The sequence below is a fragment of the Ambystoma mexicanum genome, chromosome 1q (genome assembly GCF_040938575.1).
Source record: "Ambystoma mexicanum isolate Mex_15411 chromosome 1q, UKY_AmexF1_1, whole genome shotgun sequence".
NCBI classification, from domain to species: Eukaryota; Metazoa; Chordata; class Amphibia; order Caudata; family Ambystomatidae; genus Ambystoma; species Ambystoma mexicanum.
The window spans coordinates 60,282,101-60,296,567 of NC_090922.1; the positions used below are offsets into that span (position 1 = coordinate 60,282,101).

At 47.6% G+C, this 14,467-nt stretch overlaps 1 protein-coding gene across 5 annotated transcripts in view; it reads right to left on the bottom strand.

The window, feature by feature from the left end:
- The window catches only part of WWP2 (WW domain containing E3 ubiquitin protein ligase 2), a 1,426,252-nt gene that overhangs the window by 328,864 nt on the left and 1,082,921 nt on the right, over window positions 1–14,467 (bottom strand). For all 5 annotated transcript variants that reach the window (XM_069635514.1, XM_069635513.1, XM_069635516.1 and 2 more), the window contains one exon: window positions 12,802–12,891. In XM_069635514.1, the coding sequence (XP_069491615.1) occupies window positions 12,802–12,891 (90 nt within the window). The remainder of the gene's footprint in view (window positions 1–12,801; window positions 12,892–14,467) is intronic.

The window sequence follows — 14,467 nt, forward strand, 5'->3', positions numbered from 1 at the left end:
CAGAATGGGGAACAACGCATGAAAATGTGGGCGTTACTGGGGAAGTACGGGAGGTAAATGCTCGCAACGCCCACACACGCGCTAACAACACGTATTCATGGAATCGAACAGGGGAAATCCGTGGGCCAAAAAAGACGTGCACAGGCCTAAACACGTCCACCACACAAAGGCAGGTGGTAGCATCCCTGCACATAACAAAAGCGTGCGCAAACAACAAACACGTATATACAGCTACGATGAATGTCCCATTCTGTGGCCCCCTAGGAGAAATGAGGTGTCACGCAACGCATAGGCATTCCATAAAAGCAAGAAAAAGAGATAAGCGATCCCTGTAGCCCACGTGCGTGTTAAAAAACACACGCAGTACGCTATGGCAGCCAGGAACCCCAAAAATATGTACGTGATCCACGCGTAGGCTAGTATGGGTGGGAAAAAAAGGGGTAAGTGACAAACAGGGACACCCGCAGACTCACTGTCTGCCTTGCGTGTAGAAGAACACGTAGCCGACACCCACCTGCTGTGAAGTAATCGCGTGTGAACCCCAACACCTGGAAAACACACGCACCGCTTTCCACGAAAAGCACATACAGAGCGAAAGAAACCCACGTGGGACCCTCAACCCGTTGCAGGGAAACGCCTGCGCGAGTTACGTCACACACGCGCTTACGCGCTAAGGCCCCTTCCTCGAATTACACACTGACATGCAGTTTTTTCACGTGCCAAATCACTCTGTATCAAGCTGGCCACGGGACAACACACGGAAGACCACGCTCCTTCCCAGAAAGACGATTTACTGCCTCTCAGAGCACCGAGCAGCCTCCCACGAGCCAACTGCTGCTGCCTGCCTGCCTGCCTGCTGCCACCGTGCCCTGTCATTTGGTGCCTGCACATCTTCCATCTGCAGGGTTCCAGTTGCTGTGACCATCCCTGCTGGAACAGAAGACTCCCGACTGGTGTTCCATCACTCTGCAGCCCAGCCCCAGGGCCCAGTTGCCCACACACACCTGCCTCGGGGGTCGCCATGTCGGGGAAAACACCATCAGAGACCACTGGCGACGCCCAGCCAGAGAGGCAGAAGGCTACTAGCTTCAGTGACAAGGAAGTTGGTATCCTGGTGGAGCAAGTTCTGGGGCATTATGATGCCCTCTTCACACCATTGTGCGCGGACCAGGAAGGACGGGAGAGGATCTGGGAGGACATAGTGGGTGCCATCAACGTGGAGGGGGTGGCACCCCGCAACATCAAACACGCCCGGAAGCGCTGGGAGGACTACAAATCCAGGACCCTCAAGAAGGCCTGGTGTCTCTTGGAGGCAGCGGATGCAGTGGGGCACCGGGCCCACCTTACCACCCAGCAAATGAGGGTCCTGAAGCGCATTCGCCCAGTGCTTCACCACCAGATCTTCAGGATGCAGGCCTGTCTGGAGTCGAGCGGTAAGTGGCCATGTATTCACGTTTGAAACAGTGCATGTTGAAGCGTGGTGGTAGGTAGCTACTCGGCTGCATGTGTAACATGGGTCATGTATGGATGTGTGTGTGCAGGTGCTGCATGTGAGTCTAGTCAGGTGTAACCCACATGGATGGTGTATGTGTTACAATGCATCATGCTGAGCAGCATGCGGAATGCACACATGTATGCATGTCTGTGTCTGTACCTTGACATGTTTGTGGTGTGATAGATGTGTGCTGCTGTCATGGACATGCATGATGTACATGTCTGTGTGTCAGAGTAGTGTGTGCGCCATGGATGCATGACGCATGTCCGTGACGATGTGTTGAATCACTGATACAGCCTACTCATCCTTGTATCCACTGTGTCTGTGGGCAAACGGGGCCAGATGCATGACCCTCCGGTGATGCGTGTGCATGTGATCAGTATGTCCCATGATGCATGTGAGTTTCAGCCCACTATTGGATCTATCTACAGTGCGGTGGACATGGATGCAAGTTTTGTTGCATTTGCCATGCCAGTTCCTGCATGTGTGTTGCCTGCACTGACCCATGTGTTGTTGGGAGACATGATGGAAGTGACGTTTGACAGTACCACTCATGTTCTATTGCTTCCTGTCTAGGGCACTATTGTACAGTACCCTGATGCTTGTGTTCAATGTCTCCCTCTACACAGCGGCGAGTGAAGAAGAGGGCGGAGACGGCGCTGTGGAGCAGAGCGGCAGCGAGGCCTCCACCGGCCGGCGACGCAAGGCCCAGTCACCCACCCAGGAATTACCATCATCCGGGAGTGAGGGGACTGGTGCTGCGTCTGCCACTACGGCTGCAGCGGAAGGGGCGGGTGAGCCCCCACAGGGGCTTGCGACGGCGGAAAACGGTGTGAAGCCATCCAGGTTGTTGGTGTGCACAGAGGAGGAGGCGGCCGCTGTGGAGATGGTACCACTGGTGCAAGTGGTGCAGTCCAGGGGCAGGAGGCAGCACAGGTCACCGTGGAGGGGCCTGTGCATGTCACTGTCCCTGACACTGACTGCACCAGCAGGGATGCCCTATCCCAGGCCCGTCCGCAGGTAGGGGGGAGGTCCACGTCATCTGGCACTCCTCTACCTGCGGACGAGGGGACCCGTGACCGTAGAGAGTCTGTTCTGATTGGTGTCGCGTTGCACACGCGTGACATTCGTGATGATGTGCGTGCTTCCTGGTGGGAACACGCACGCCTTCACGAAGAGCTGCGTGCCGACGTGGCCCACTTGGGAGGGGCCATGGTCGAGGGGTTTCCTACATGTGTCGGGCACTCTGGCGGCCCTCTCCTCTGTGCATACTATGCGCCAGTCGTTCTCCATGCCGTCCTCCGGCCCAGATGCCACCAGTACCCCCTGTGGACCTGCCCCGACCAATGCAGCCAGCTCAGTGGAGATCCCATCCCTGCCACAGTCAGGAGTCGGAGGTCCAGCAGGGGTGGACACCCCAGCAACTGGACCCCAGCAGATGGAGGATGTGCCGGCATCATCGGACAGGGCACGTGCACGACGGTGCTGGTGAATTCCATCAGCCCGGATGCCGTCGTGCTGGCAGAGCAGTTGCGTCGGAGGCAGCGGCAGGCTCAGCGTGGGAGGCATCATGGCTCGGGGCCATCAACATCAGAGGGGCAGGCATCGGCCGGAGGGCAGGAGGACCCTGGAATGGGAGTGTCTTCCGTGTGGCAGCGGTTGGGCCAGCGGATAGATGCAGAGCGGCAGCGGGCGGAGGAGGCACGGCTCACTATGGTCAGGGCGGAGAACTCCATGCGCAGGGCATTGAGGCGGGCTGAGTGCCTCGAAGCAAATCACAGAGAGTTAGAACAGGCCATGACTGCATCCCTGCGAGACCTCGAGGACAGGGAAGAGGCCCGCCTCCGGGACATCGACGTGGAGTTCGATGATGCCCTGGCCTGGAACATCACTGAATGAGCCGTAGGACTTGCCCGCCACCATTGCATATAGTTCATTAGTCTTAGGTTTCCTTTGTTTTTGTTTTATTTTGAAGTTAATGGACATTGCTCCACTTCATGTATATAGTTTTTTTTTTTCCATAGGACGTTTTTGTAGGTTTCCTTTTGTTTGTGGATCATGGACCATTTGGACTTCCATTGTATATAGTTGCAGACTTGTACACACTTTCTTTTTCTATATTCCCATGGATCAATGTTTTTTTTTGAATTTGGATTATGATTTTATTATGGACATTGGCAATGTACCACTTTTTTATTGTACATGATTTTTCTTATTTTTGGCTTCATTGGATTTACATTTTTTTTTCTTAATCAGTCATTGTACTTTGATTTTCATTTTACAATTCCTCCAAGTCAGTTCATTATATTTTGAATACATTTTTTCTAACTTCTAAATTGGCGTTGTGTTCTGTCATTGGTTTTGTGCATGTCTCATTGAACATTTCCTCAGTCATGTGTTGCCACTGTGTGGCTCCGTTGTGCATTCCTGCATGGGCATGGTGGTTCATTTAGACTATCCAGGCATGGGTAATTTGGGAGTGGGTTATGTGGATGGTTGCATGCTTGGACTGGGGGGCAAGGGGGATTAGGGTTGGCTTTAGGGACATGGCTCTGTTTTGTTAGGACATGTTTGTTGGGACATGAGTCAGGGCCTGCTGGCAGGTGCCCGTCAATGGTGGGTGGGAGGGGTGCAGGAGGACATGTGTCGGGGCCTGCTGGAAGGTGCCCGTCAATGGTGGGTGGGGATACAGGGGGACATGAGTCGGGCCTGCTGGCAGGTGCCCGTCACTGCTGGGTGGGTGGGGGTGCAGGGGGACATATGCAAAATCACGTGTAAAACTCCCAGCGCACCCCTCAGAATAAACGTACCCCGCTCGCACTAGGCCAATAGGGTGTAAAACTTCACACGCACCCCATGAATACGAGGTGCTGACCCTATTGGGAGAGATGTAGCATTCTTCCTTTCCTCAAGAGGAAGACCTCATAATTCCCAAATGCTTGATGGCTTGTTGTCACTATACAAATCCCGAAAACAACAGGGAAAGCTTAAAAAGCTAAAGGACACGGTACAACCGCGATCATCCTTTTAACCGTTAACAAGGAAATGTATGGTAGCACAACAACAACGTTTTTTTAGGAAGGTAGGTATTCAAGGTGCATCTTAAGTATGCTAAGGAAGAACACCCTAACCCTGGCGGGGGTGTCTATCCCTGGGTAGCGCGTGGTGTATCGCCTACTTAAAAGATATAGAGGAGAGTACTATCCCTCAACCTTCTATACTAGTGGCAGTGTCTGTAGGCAGACAAGGGTCGTCCAAACATGAAAAAAGGCTAAAAAATGTGGTATTCTCCAGAAGGTTGAGCAATGTTCACCAAAGCTGTAGATTAGATCTTGAGGCTGCTCGATGTTGAGTGTGGGTACAACCTGTGGGGCAGGTCAACTGTTTGTGTTCCTTCCTTAGGGTAAGGTACACCAAGCCGTGTGGCCCTCTCTTTTTCTGTGTTTGAGTGTGAGCACTCCAATTGATCCAGTTGTTAGCATACTTAAGATGCACCTTGAATACCTACCTTCCTAAAAAAACCTGGTTGTTGTGCTACCACTATACAAATCCCTCCTGCTGTAAAACCCCAAACCCCCTCCTGCAAAACATTCTAAGCAGAATACCATTCACACCTCATATATACATAATACACACAACATTTCCTGTCTCTGATGTTTTTCTGCTAACCAAACATCTTAAACAAAATCACGTTAGTAGTCCTATAAATCCTATGGACGCATTATAAATAACCAATCATATATCATATCACTTCAACTCCTGTAAAGCCTCAAGTGCTGAGACGAGGAATAGGGAGAAGGAGTTCATGTAGATTAGAGGAAACACTAAGATGCACATGCCGGCTAGTTGTTGTGATGAGGTCCAAGTGTGCAGTACATTTAAAAATTGTGCCCGCACTGGAGGAAAGGAGAGAAGCAGAATGAAAGAAGAACAAGGCATTCATCCTTTTCTCACCTTTTCCCAGAGCTGCAACAGCCTCTTTCTCAATCTCCCTCTTTCCTCCCTTTGCCCACTCCAGCTAATCTAGAACAGGTCTGCAGACTTATCTTTGGCCTCAATCCAAGGGACCCTCGGCGTCATCCACAAGGCTTTCTGGGGACTGGGACCAAGCCATCTCCGACTTTCCCTCCCTAAATACTCCCCTGCTAGCGCCTTATGCTCCTCTAATTCCAACTCTCTGACTGCCAAACGCTTCTCCAAGCAGATCGTAGGGGACATGTCTCTCTCCCTGGCTGGTGCCTCCCTTTGGAAGAGCCTCCCTGCCTCTCTCAGACTTGAGCCGGACCTCCTTAAGGTCCAGAAACTGCTCAAAACTCTGCTCTTCTCTGCCTCTTTCCCTTCCTTGCTAATCACTCCACTGGCACTGTGACCAGTGGCCTGATGCCCATGAATCTCACAGGATCCCAGGCCCTTCCTCCCAGTCAATACCAGCATCCCTCCCTCCAAAGGGCACTGCCCTGCTTGGTGGCTCCACAGCCTACATTTGAGGGTCGCCTGTACCAGCACTTAGCCCGAGGTTCTCCTTCTTGGCTCCCCCTTAGCACTTCCCTCCCAGACCCTCGTCCAGCACTTGTCCACTCCTCTGTTCCCCCTTTCATCCCCTTCCCCTGCACTTCTCCTCAATTCACTTGCATGGTCAAATGCCACAAGACCTAGTAGGACCATGACTGTATATTACTGTTTTTGCAATTGTGATTTTTTCCCCTGTTCCCTTCCCATGTATAGCCTGGAGGCGCTTTGAAACACAATTCTGTTGTACCAAGCGCCTTAAAAATACTTAATAAAATAAATTAAAATAAACCGAGGGAGAAGGCCGTGTCGCAAGGCCACAAAAGACACAGCAGTCACCGTAGGAGAACCGTTAGGGAGCCGGCAGCAACAGCAAGGCTAACAGGAGCGTGGTCTTGCCCAGGAGAAGCAAACTTACCGGCGGGTGAACGCGGAGCTGGCAGGGGAGCCTAGAGAAGGTCTGCAGTGCGGGAAACGCCGTCCCAGAGTGAAAGTTCACTGCAGCAACGTACCACAGGTCAGGAACGCTAGCAGACACCAGTGAGTCTGCCCAGAGGTGTACCGACAGGGCAAGTGAGCCATTAAAAACTTATTTTGAATACCGACCAAGTAGAATACAATGAGAGAATGTGTCCAAATCCTCATTTATCAGATGTCAATATGGGGAAGGTAGAAGCAAGCATTGTCACAAGTCAATTAATACTAGTACAAGGAGTTAAAAGATAGAACTTGAACAAGTCTCTGTATGAGAGATATCAATGTGGGGAAAGCTGGAACAAGTAGTACCTTAAGCCAAGCAAGTATAGACAAAGAAGGACTACAACTGTGCAGACACGAGACCCTTAAAAGAAGCCCTGGTGAAAGAAACTCATCATTGCTGTGATTATTTGGGAAAAAGATACCTGGCAGAGAAGCATACATGGGGATTTGCAAGCCCCAGAAAGGGATTCTTGGCAGGGAGTACATCAGGTGATCCATTTTGAAATATACAGAGAAATAAGACATTGTGGGCAGATACCTGGCAGGAGAGTATACCAGGGGGTCTGACGAAACAACGGAGTTCCCGGCAGAGGAGTATACCAGGAGCTTCTCCATAACAAGTTATTGTTTGAAAGAGACACCTTTGGCATCCTACCTGAGACATCCAGGGGAAGGGAACCACCATCTGGATCAATAATTATTTATGTTGGAGTTATCTACTTGTTTTTTAACACTTTTTACCAAGCCTGCACAAGAGACTTTTTCCTTACACCCTTAGTCGTTAATTTCTAGTGTGAGTGTCAGATTAGTATGGTTGGACACAGTGTATATAATTTTGACGATGAGGCATAGACTGATCTTTAGTTTTAGATTCATAGGTAGGGAAACTCTCCCTTGGATAGGGACAGAGAGGCCTTTGTCCAACCCTTTAATTTTAATAAAGATGTCCGATGTTGAAAATACTACCACTTTGTGTCCGCCTCTCATTTCTGACCCCTCACAGTACCCTCCAGGCTCCGAGAGGGTAGCTGTTATTAGTTTTGAATAAGCTCCATGATATTTTATCTGAATGAGATAAGAAATGCAATTGATCTGTTTTTGCCTTGTGTCTTACAGATCAGAGAAAAAGAGAAAGAGATCCAGATTTTGCTAATTTGGTCGATTTGGACATTTCCTTAGTTAGAACGTATGACATGGTCAAGGCGTCTTCTAATTCACAATGGTATAGGAGACAGTCAACGCTGAGCTGAAATCTTTTGGCAGTCAGGTAGTTTGGAATTTCACTGGAAGCTCCAATCTGCCTGTAAGTAGTGCTCAGAAGAGGATACCAACTCTGTCAACTATTTTCTCCTCAGAATGTGTTATAGGACTTTCAACGTCTTCTGTTAAGCCATTTCCACTGGCCGATCTTTGACTGACAATGTCACAATAGGAACCCATTGCCTTATCAGACACCTAAACAAAGGTGCACAACTTAAAACATCTCTGGTTTCCAAGTATTTATCCTTTGGGCAAGTTAATAAGGCCTCTTCCTTTCTCTATCATTAGTCGGAGAATTCCACTTTTGCCTTAAAAGCTTTATTGGTGAACCTTACAATGCACATATGTCTTATTTTGCAGGGTTTCTGATGTTAGAGCTTCAAAGTGGTGAGTGATCGGCTTTCGATACAGCCTTTTTGGCATATGTCCAATTGCATATGTTCGGAGCTGTGGATTGGTCTTGCATGTTGACACATACTGCTAATGTGGTGTGTCACAGATGACTCAGGAAATACTCAGAGTCTAAGAGATGTTCAAGGATTTTTATTTGATTTTTCCAGAGCCTTTGGGGCGGTCCCACTCTCTTGTTTAGAAAAGCTCCACCTCCCTTAACCAGGCATCCCTACTTCCCAGGTTAGTATATATCGATTAGTGTCCCCTACTGACTAGGGTCTAACTTATACTAGAGGTGAAGAACTAAGGTAAAAGGTCTGATCTGTCGAATCTCCTTGAGGGACTTCCTAGACTGTGCCTACAATGTCCAGTGATTAGTGATCTAAAAAAAGGGTAGTGTGTTGTGCCTTTCAGACACTCTGCATGATTTAGTCTCCTTAATGTCACACCCACTTGTTCCTTGCCCTCTCACTACTCTCCACTCCTGTTACTCTCTACTACTCTCGTCCCTCCCACTCCACCCCTTTCCACTTATCCTACGCCTTCTTCTGGCCACCCAATGACTTGCACTCCTTCTAGTCCTCACCTCCACCCTTTGATGTTACTATTCCATCCTTGACACTATTACTTTCCCTTCCACACGACTAACACTACTGCGCCCCCCTCTCCACTCATACACCAACTTTTCACTTACACAAACACTTCACATTCACTTCCTGTACGTCCACTCTTAATCACACTTCACACACACTCTCAATGCAGTACCACTTGCACTCACTAACGAATGTGTCACCTGCTCCAGAAATAGCCTCCACAGTCCACTCCTCCTGCTGGTCTGTTGGGCTGCCACCTCCTCATCAGACCTCACCCAAGACAATCCAGAACGTTCTGAGGTCTCTTTTAACTCCCTCCCTGTCTTCTGTACATAACTCATCTGGCCATGTCTTCCCAAATGTAAGGAAGGCATGGTATCAAAGAGTGAAAACAGACAAGTGATCGCAGTTCAAGGGTGTTTATTGAACTTCAATGAGTTGGTAAAACGCCTATCTAAACCTAAATTAAAAAGATGCAGATCATCATCAAAAAATAATAATGCAGTCCTAGTGGAGTCTGTCAAAATAAAAGGGCCCATTCTCATAATCCTACTGCCAATCCTTAATTCTAAATACAAAATGGTGTGGGAGAACAATGCATGTAAAAGAAGTGTTCAAGAAATGATATGTCAGGATAGTTGAGCAGTTAGCTTCCCTTGCCCACGTTTTCAGCACGGCAAGGCAGCATGTGTGGGCTTCACACACCCTCTAGAGTCTTGGTCATGAGGTAACAGTTCAACACATAGGCATCAGGGCCTTCCGCCAAAGTCTCTCTCGCAACGACAGTCTCTTATCGCAGAGGGCTTGAAGCAGCAAACAAAACACAAAAGATTGTTTACTTTGTCAGGGTTTCACTTTCACAAGTTCAAGACTTGTCTCCTTCCTTCGGGCTCAGGCCACTGGTCCCCCTCGTCCGGGTTGAGACCCCTTTTCTACAATGTTCACAATTTGAACCATGGATCCCCCTCATCCAGGCTCAGATCCCCTTTTGATACCAGCATCAAAGACTTTCGAATGCGTGATGGGTTTTGCTTAAACCGTTGCAGGACCACTTCGATTTACTTCACACAATTTACACTTCACATCGATGTTCTGCTTTTGTTTCCTTTTGTCAAGATACCATACAGAGACCTTTGATTGAGCACATTCGCAGTGCCGGACCACTCTGTCAACGGTATTGTATCTTTTCTTCTAATGTTCAAATATTCACCAGCAATTTAGCTTCACTCACGTCTTTCATCGCATGCGTTTAACAATGTTCCTTCCAGCGCTCACTTTACAATGTTGCTGCTTGCATCCTTTACTTCAACACAGACCGGTCTGGCATCGGTCTCCCCAACTCACCGGCTGTGTTGTTCTCTGTCGCTTTTTTGTTCTTGGAGCCAAGGACGATACCACAGCGTCTGCTGCTCCTTCCTGCCTTGGTCAGTTACGCGGGAGGACCCTGAATACCTCTGACACACAATACAGGATTCTTCAACCTTGTTTCCTGGTCTTACGTTTTCTGCTCGAAGGTTTCTTGAAAGTAACGACTTCCTGTCAAAAAGGTCATGGGTGTTGCCCCTCTCACAAACCTCTTATGCCCGCCTGTCTTTCTCACCTCGTTCAACTGCCAACTCAAAACTGTTGTATCGTTGTGTGTTTTGCCTCGCTCAGAGTGTGATCTCGATAATTGCCTGGCCATAGTATTGGGGCATGTCATGTACACGGCTCGGGTATGAGTCTGTTTTCTCCCAGAGTGGGTTGTCTGTGTAAAAGTGTTTGTGCAGGGAAAAGGGGGGTTGAGTTTCAAAATATCCCATTGGGTAGGATGGCATAAATGTGTTACAGGGAAGAGAGGGATACTGCGTCTCACCATCCGGTGACCCACTCCCACTCCCCAAGGACCCCTCACCCAGGTGATCCTCCCGCACTGGTCCACCCCCAGGGTCTGGATCCAACTGCGATGGGCGTGCCCTGGCAAACAGAGAGATCCACAGGGACGAGCGGGTTAGACACCTTCTGGTTTCTACATACAAGAAAGTCTTCACATAGCCCCTTTCGCCCCTGACCTTTTTCTCCACGCCAGTCCGCTGTGGAACAACAATGGCAGTTCACTTCATTCAATTCTACCGTTCATGTTAAGGGGTCGGCCAGGGCCTTCCCTAAGATAAGTCTCAATTTGTTTTGGTGATGTTCGTTTTTAATTCCCTTTTGGTACAGGGGCGCACCAGTCTCCTTCCTGGGCAGGCCTGAGCTGGTGTGCGGTGCGCAGCCGTGCTAGTAGCAGTGAAGGAGCTGCGGCTCCTTGCTATGTTATTTGCTTCCCCCTCATGGTTTCCTGCTGTTCAGAAAGACTCTGTCGGCATAGTGGGCATTTGATTCTTTCTCTGCTGATCCTCTCTATCTGGAAGAGTGCATCAACATCATGGTGTGGGACTCTGCTTATTTTTTCCCTTGAAGGCTGAGAGGAGTATCCATCTCCTCTTGAGAAAGCCAGGTGGTTAATACGCTTTAAACAAGCAGAACAGGAATTGCTGCTTTTATCATAAAATGCAAATTTTCCCAACAATATTTGTCAATGTAAAATAAGACTTGTATTAAAGACATAGTGGTGAACTCACCTCTGTGTTTTTAATAAAGCTGTTATTTACGCCACAAGCATTGTTAGGAAAATCAGCACATAAGACTTATTTAGTCCCAAAATAATTTGAAACCTTAGTTTGTGTATTGCTTTCAGCGTGATTTTCATGGCAAGGTTTATGAAATTGATGTTGATTCTTTTGTATTTTAACTCGTGTATATTCGTCTTCTCCTGCACAGTGCTGCATGAGCCCTCTGGGGCAAAGATTGCGCTAAATAACTGCTTAAAATAAACCAAATAAATAATTAGCAGTGCTTTATGGTGCTCACACCAGACATGGAAGCAAACTCGTTAATTCAGAAAGAGCCCTTGGCATCAATGAGACAAGGGGAAAGCTGCATAAGTGTTAGTGGATTAAGCCAGGATCTCTCTTTAAATTGTCAACCCATTGCTCTACGATGAACCCCCCCCTATTTTCCAAACCCTATTTTTTTAATGAATAAGGGTAATTGTTCGGTTTCATTATTCACCTCCCGACTCCCGTTCGATTTAATGCAAGGTTCCCTGTAACCACCCCTTCAACCTCCCACACACATGCATAGCTCAAAATTAGATAACCCTTACCTCTGTCATTTTCTTGTACTTTTTTTTTCAATTTTGGGGAAAATATCCTTCGTGAATACAGGGATATTCACAAACTATTACTTACGCAACTGTGAAAAAGGGAGAGTTTTCCATCAAGGTATTTAAAAGAATTTGGGGATTGTACTTGAAATACTAGCATAACAGAAGTAAGCCTTATGGGGAGCGAAGGGGAGCGAAATCTCAAAACTGGAGCGTATTTTGATATCTGGGAATACGGGAACAAATCTTACATAGAGAGAAGTAACGTTCACATGGCAGACTTCAACTGCCATGCTTTCTCAATGATACAATTTCAATTGGGTAATCATAGTATTGTATGTAAATATGTCCGTTGTAAAGCGCTTTATATTAAAGGCCTATATAAAAAGCACATTATTATAATTTGAGGGGGCTTTGGCAGTGAGGGAAGGGGTGAGATTTCAGGCCGGAGTCATACATTTACCATTATACCTTGATGACTTACCAGAGAGCATAATAACAGTATAGACATGAAATGCCCCAAAATCAAAAGAAGAATATTGGTGGACATCAAGCACTGAAAAGAAGCAAAACGCTAGTGAAACCCAAGCTAGCACTCTGTCGGAGAGGAAAACAAACAAGATGGCATCCCTAGTACAAAGTATTCCAAGCTCTTTCAGAGCCAGCAGACTGCTGACATTTTAAGTAGCATAGTCCCATTTCTCTTAGAACTGCCGAATGAAAATGTCATTTTATTGTAATTCGGGTATTTGGAAAAAAAGCTCTTGGATCTGGTCTAGAAAAGGGGGACCACTGATGAACATAGGGAGGTACGATTGCTAGAAAGCTTGTGAGGAAGCCAGGGAGGAACCCTTGCCAGATAAATACATGACGAGTTACCTTACCCTGGAGGAAGTGGTCTTTCCCAAGTAGTGGTCTTGGTGTTGTGATCCACGTAATACACCCTTCTGTTAGTCAGCTCCCGCTGCTCCCACCTAGAACACAAACAATAACCAAGTTCACTACAACATCCAAAGTGCAGCATTCCTATGCGACTCTCCCCATACCTTCCTCCTGTGGAGGGAGGTGGGTGGGCATGTTTCAAAGAGGAATTTTGAATAATATTTGTATTGACTTAACATGAAGAAGAATGCACTTAAGGACGTCTTTGTAAGTTATGGGCAGATACAAAAAGACCTTTTTAAAAGATGCACTTTTGAGCTCTTCTAACCAGGAAAAGCCACAACCACAAAAATACCTTTGTCCCACACTGGAACCCTTTTGAAAATGTCATATGCAGTCACACAATAGTAAACATGTAAAGTAATTGCCTTTACTTCACCACACCTTGCCGGTTCACATACACTTATACAATCTGGTACACACAGCAACGGGTTAGATTTGTGTTTTTATGAAGAGGCATTAAGTACATGTATATGGCATCTTACTGCACCTCCTATGAGGCTGCGCAGGGTTTTATTTACAGTTCCCTTTCAATACCGCATCGCAAAACATTTTTTCAGCATCCTCTTCCTCGTCCTCATCTTTTTGGAGTGGCCTCCTGATGCTATAAATAGTACAAAAGCAGCCAACATAATTGTTAACTAGTTCCTCCGAGCCCCGTATGAAATGATATGAAAACCACGGCCTACACATGCAAGAGCCAGAAAATCTCAACAGTGTAAACATGCGCTAAAACGTCTTCCTAGCACAGCCGTTCTTTACCCAAAAAATGTCGCTTCATAAAATCTGGAAAAGTACCACCAACCTGCAACAATGCGAGGCTGGGTGTGTTTATTTGCAAATTGTTGCGATGCTAACTTCACACCACTTCTTAAACTCTCAATCTCAGGTGTGGGCCATGAGAACGCTGAACTAAGCGCCACTCTCGAATGCATGCCAAAAGTTATAACCCTAAGTTAACGCGGTCGTGTGACCCCCTCACAGTCTTCAACAGAGAAGGCGATTTTAGCCGAGCAGCGAACATGTCCCTCTCTGCGAAGCAAAAGGAAATGTCTTCTTACTGCTTATGGACAAAGGGGAAGGTAATGAAGATGGACGAGGAGTCCCTCCCTGCCAAAGGATCTATTTATTTAGGTGCTTTGTAGAGCCCCGCGTGTTTCCTTGCCACCAGTTCTAAGACTTGTGGACACTGTCAAGGTGGATACTTCTGGCTTCATTCATGAAACTTGAGCGAGAGCGACAAGCTCAGTGGTCTCTGATTAGTCGCCGGATCGCTCAGTCAAAAAAAGGGGGAGCAAGAGCTGATCTGCTTAGAATAATAATGGTAATAAATTGTCAGGATACAGTGCTTCATGCCAGACACCTGCAATTTCTAAACCTTGTTCACTCTCTTGGCCAGGAATGGCCGGGTTCCATAGACACACAAGCTAACCTTCTGGAATGAAAGTCGGCATTGGTGTATGACTCCTCTGAGCTATGCTCCGGATATGACTTTCTGGAAGGTCTTCGGGCACGACAGAAGGGTTCTGGCAATGGTTGAATTGCAGGTTACTAGGTACTTCTTAGGCGAAAGCATGGTTCTTGTGGGAGTTCTTGGCATAATCCAGC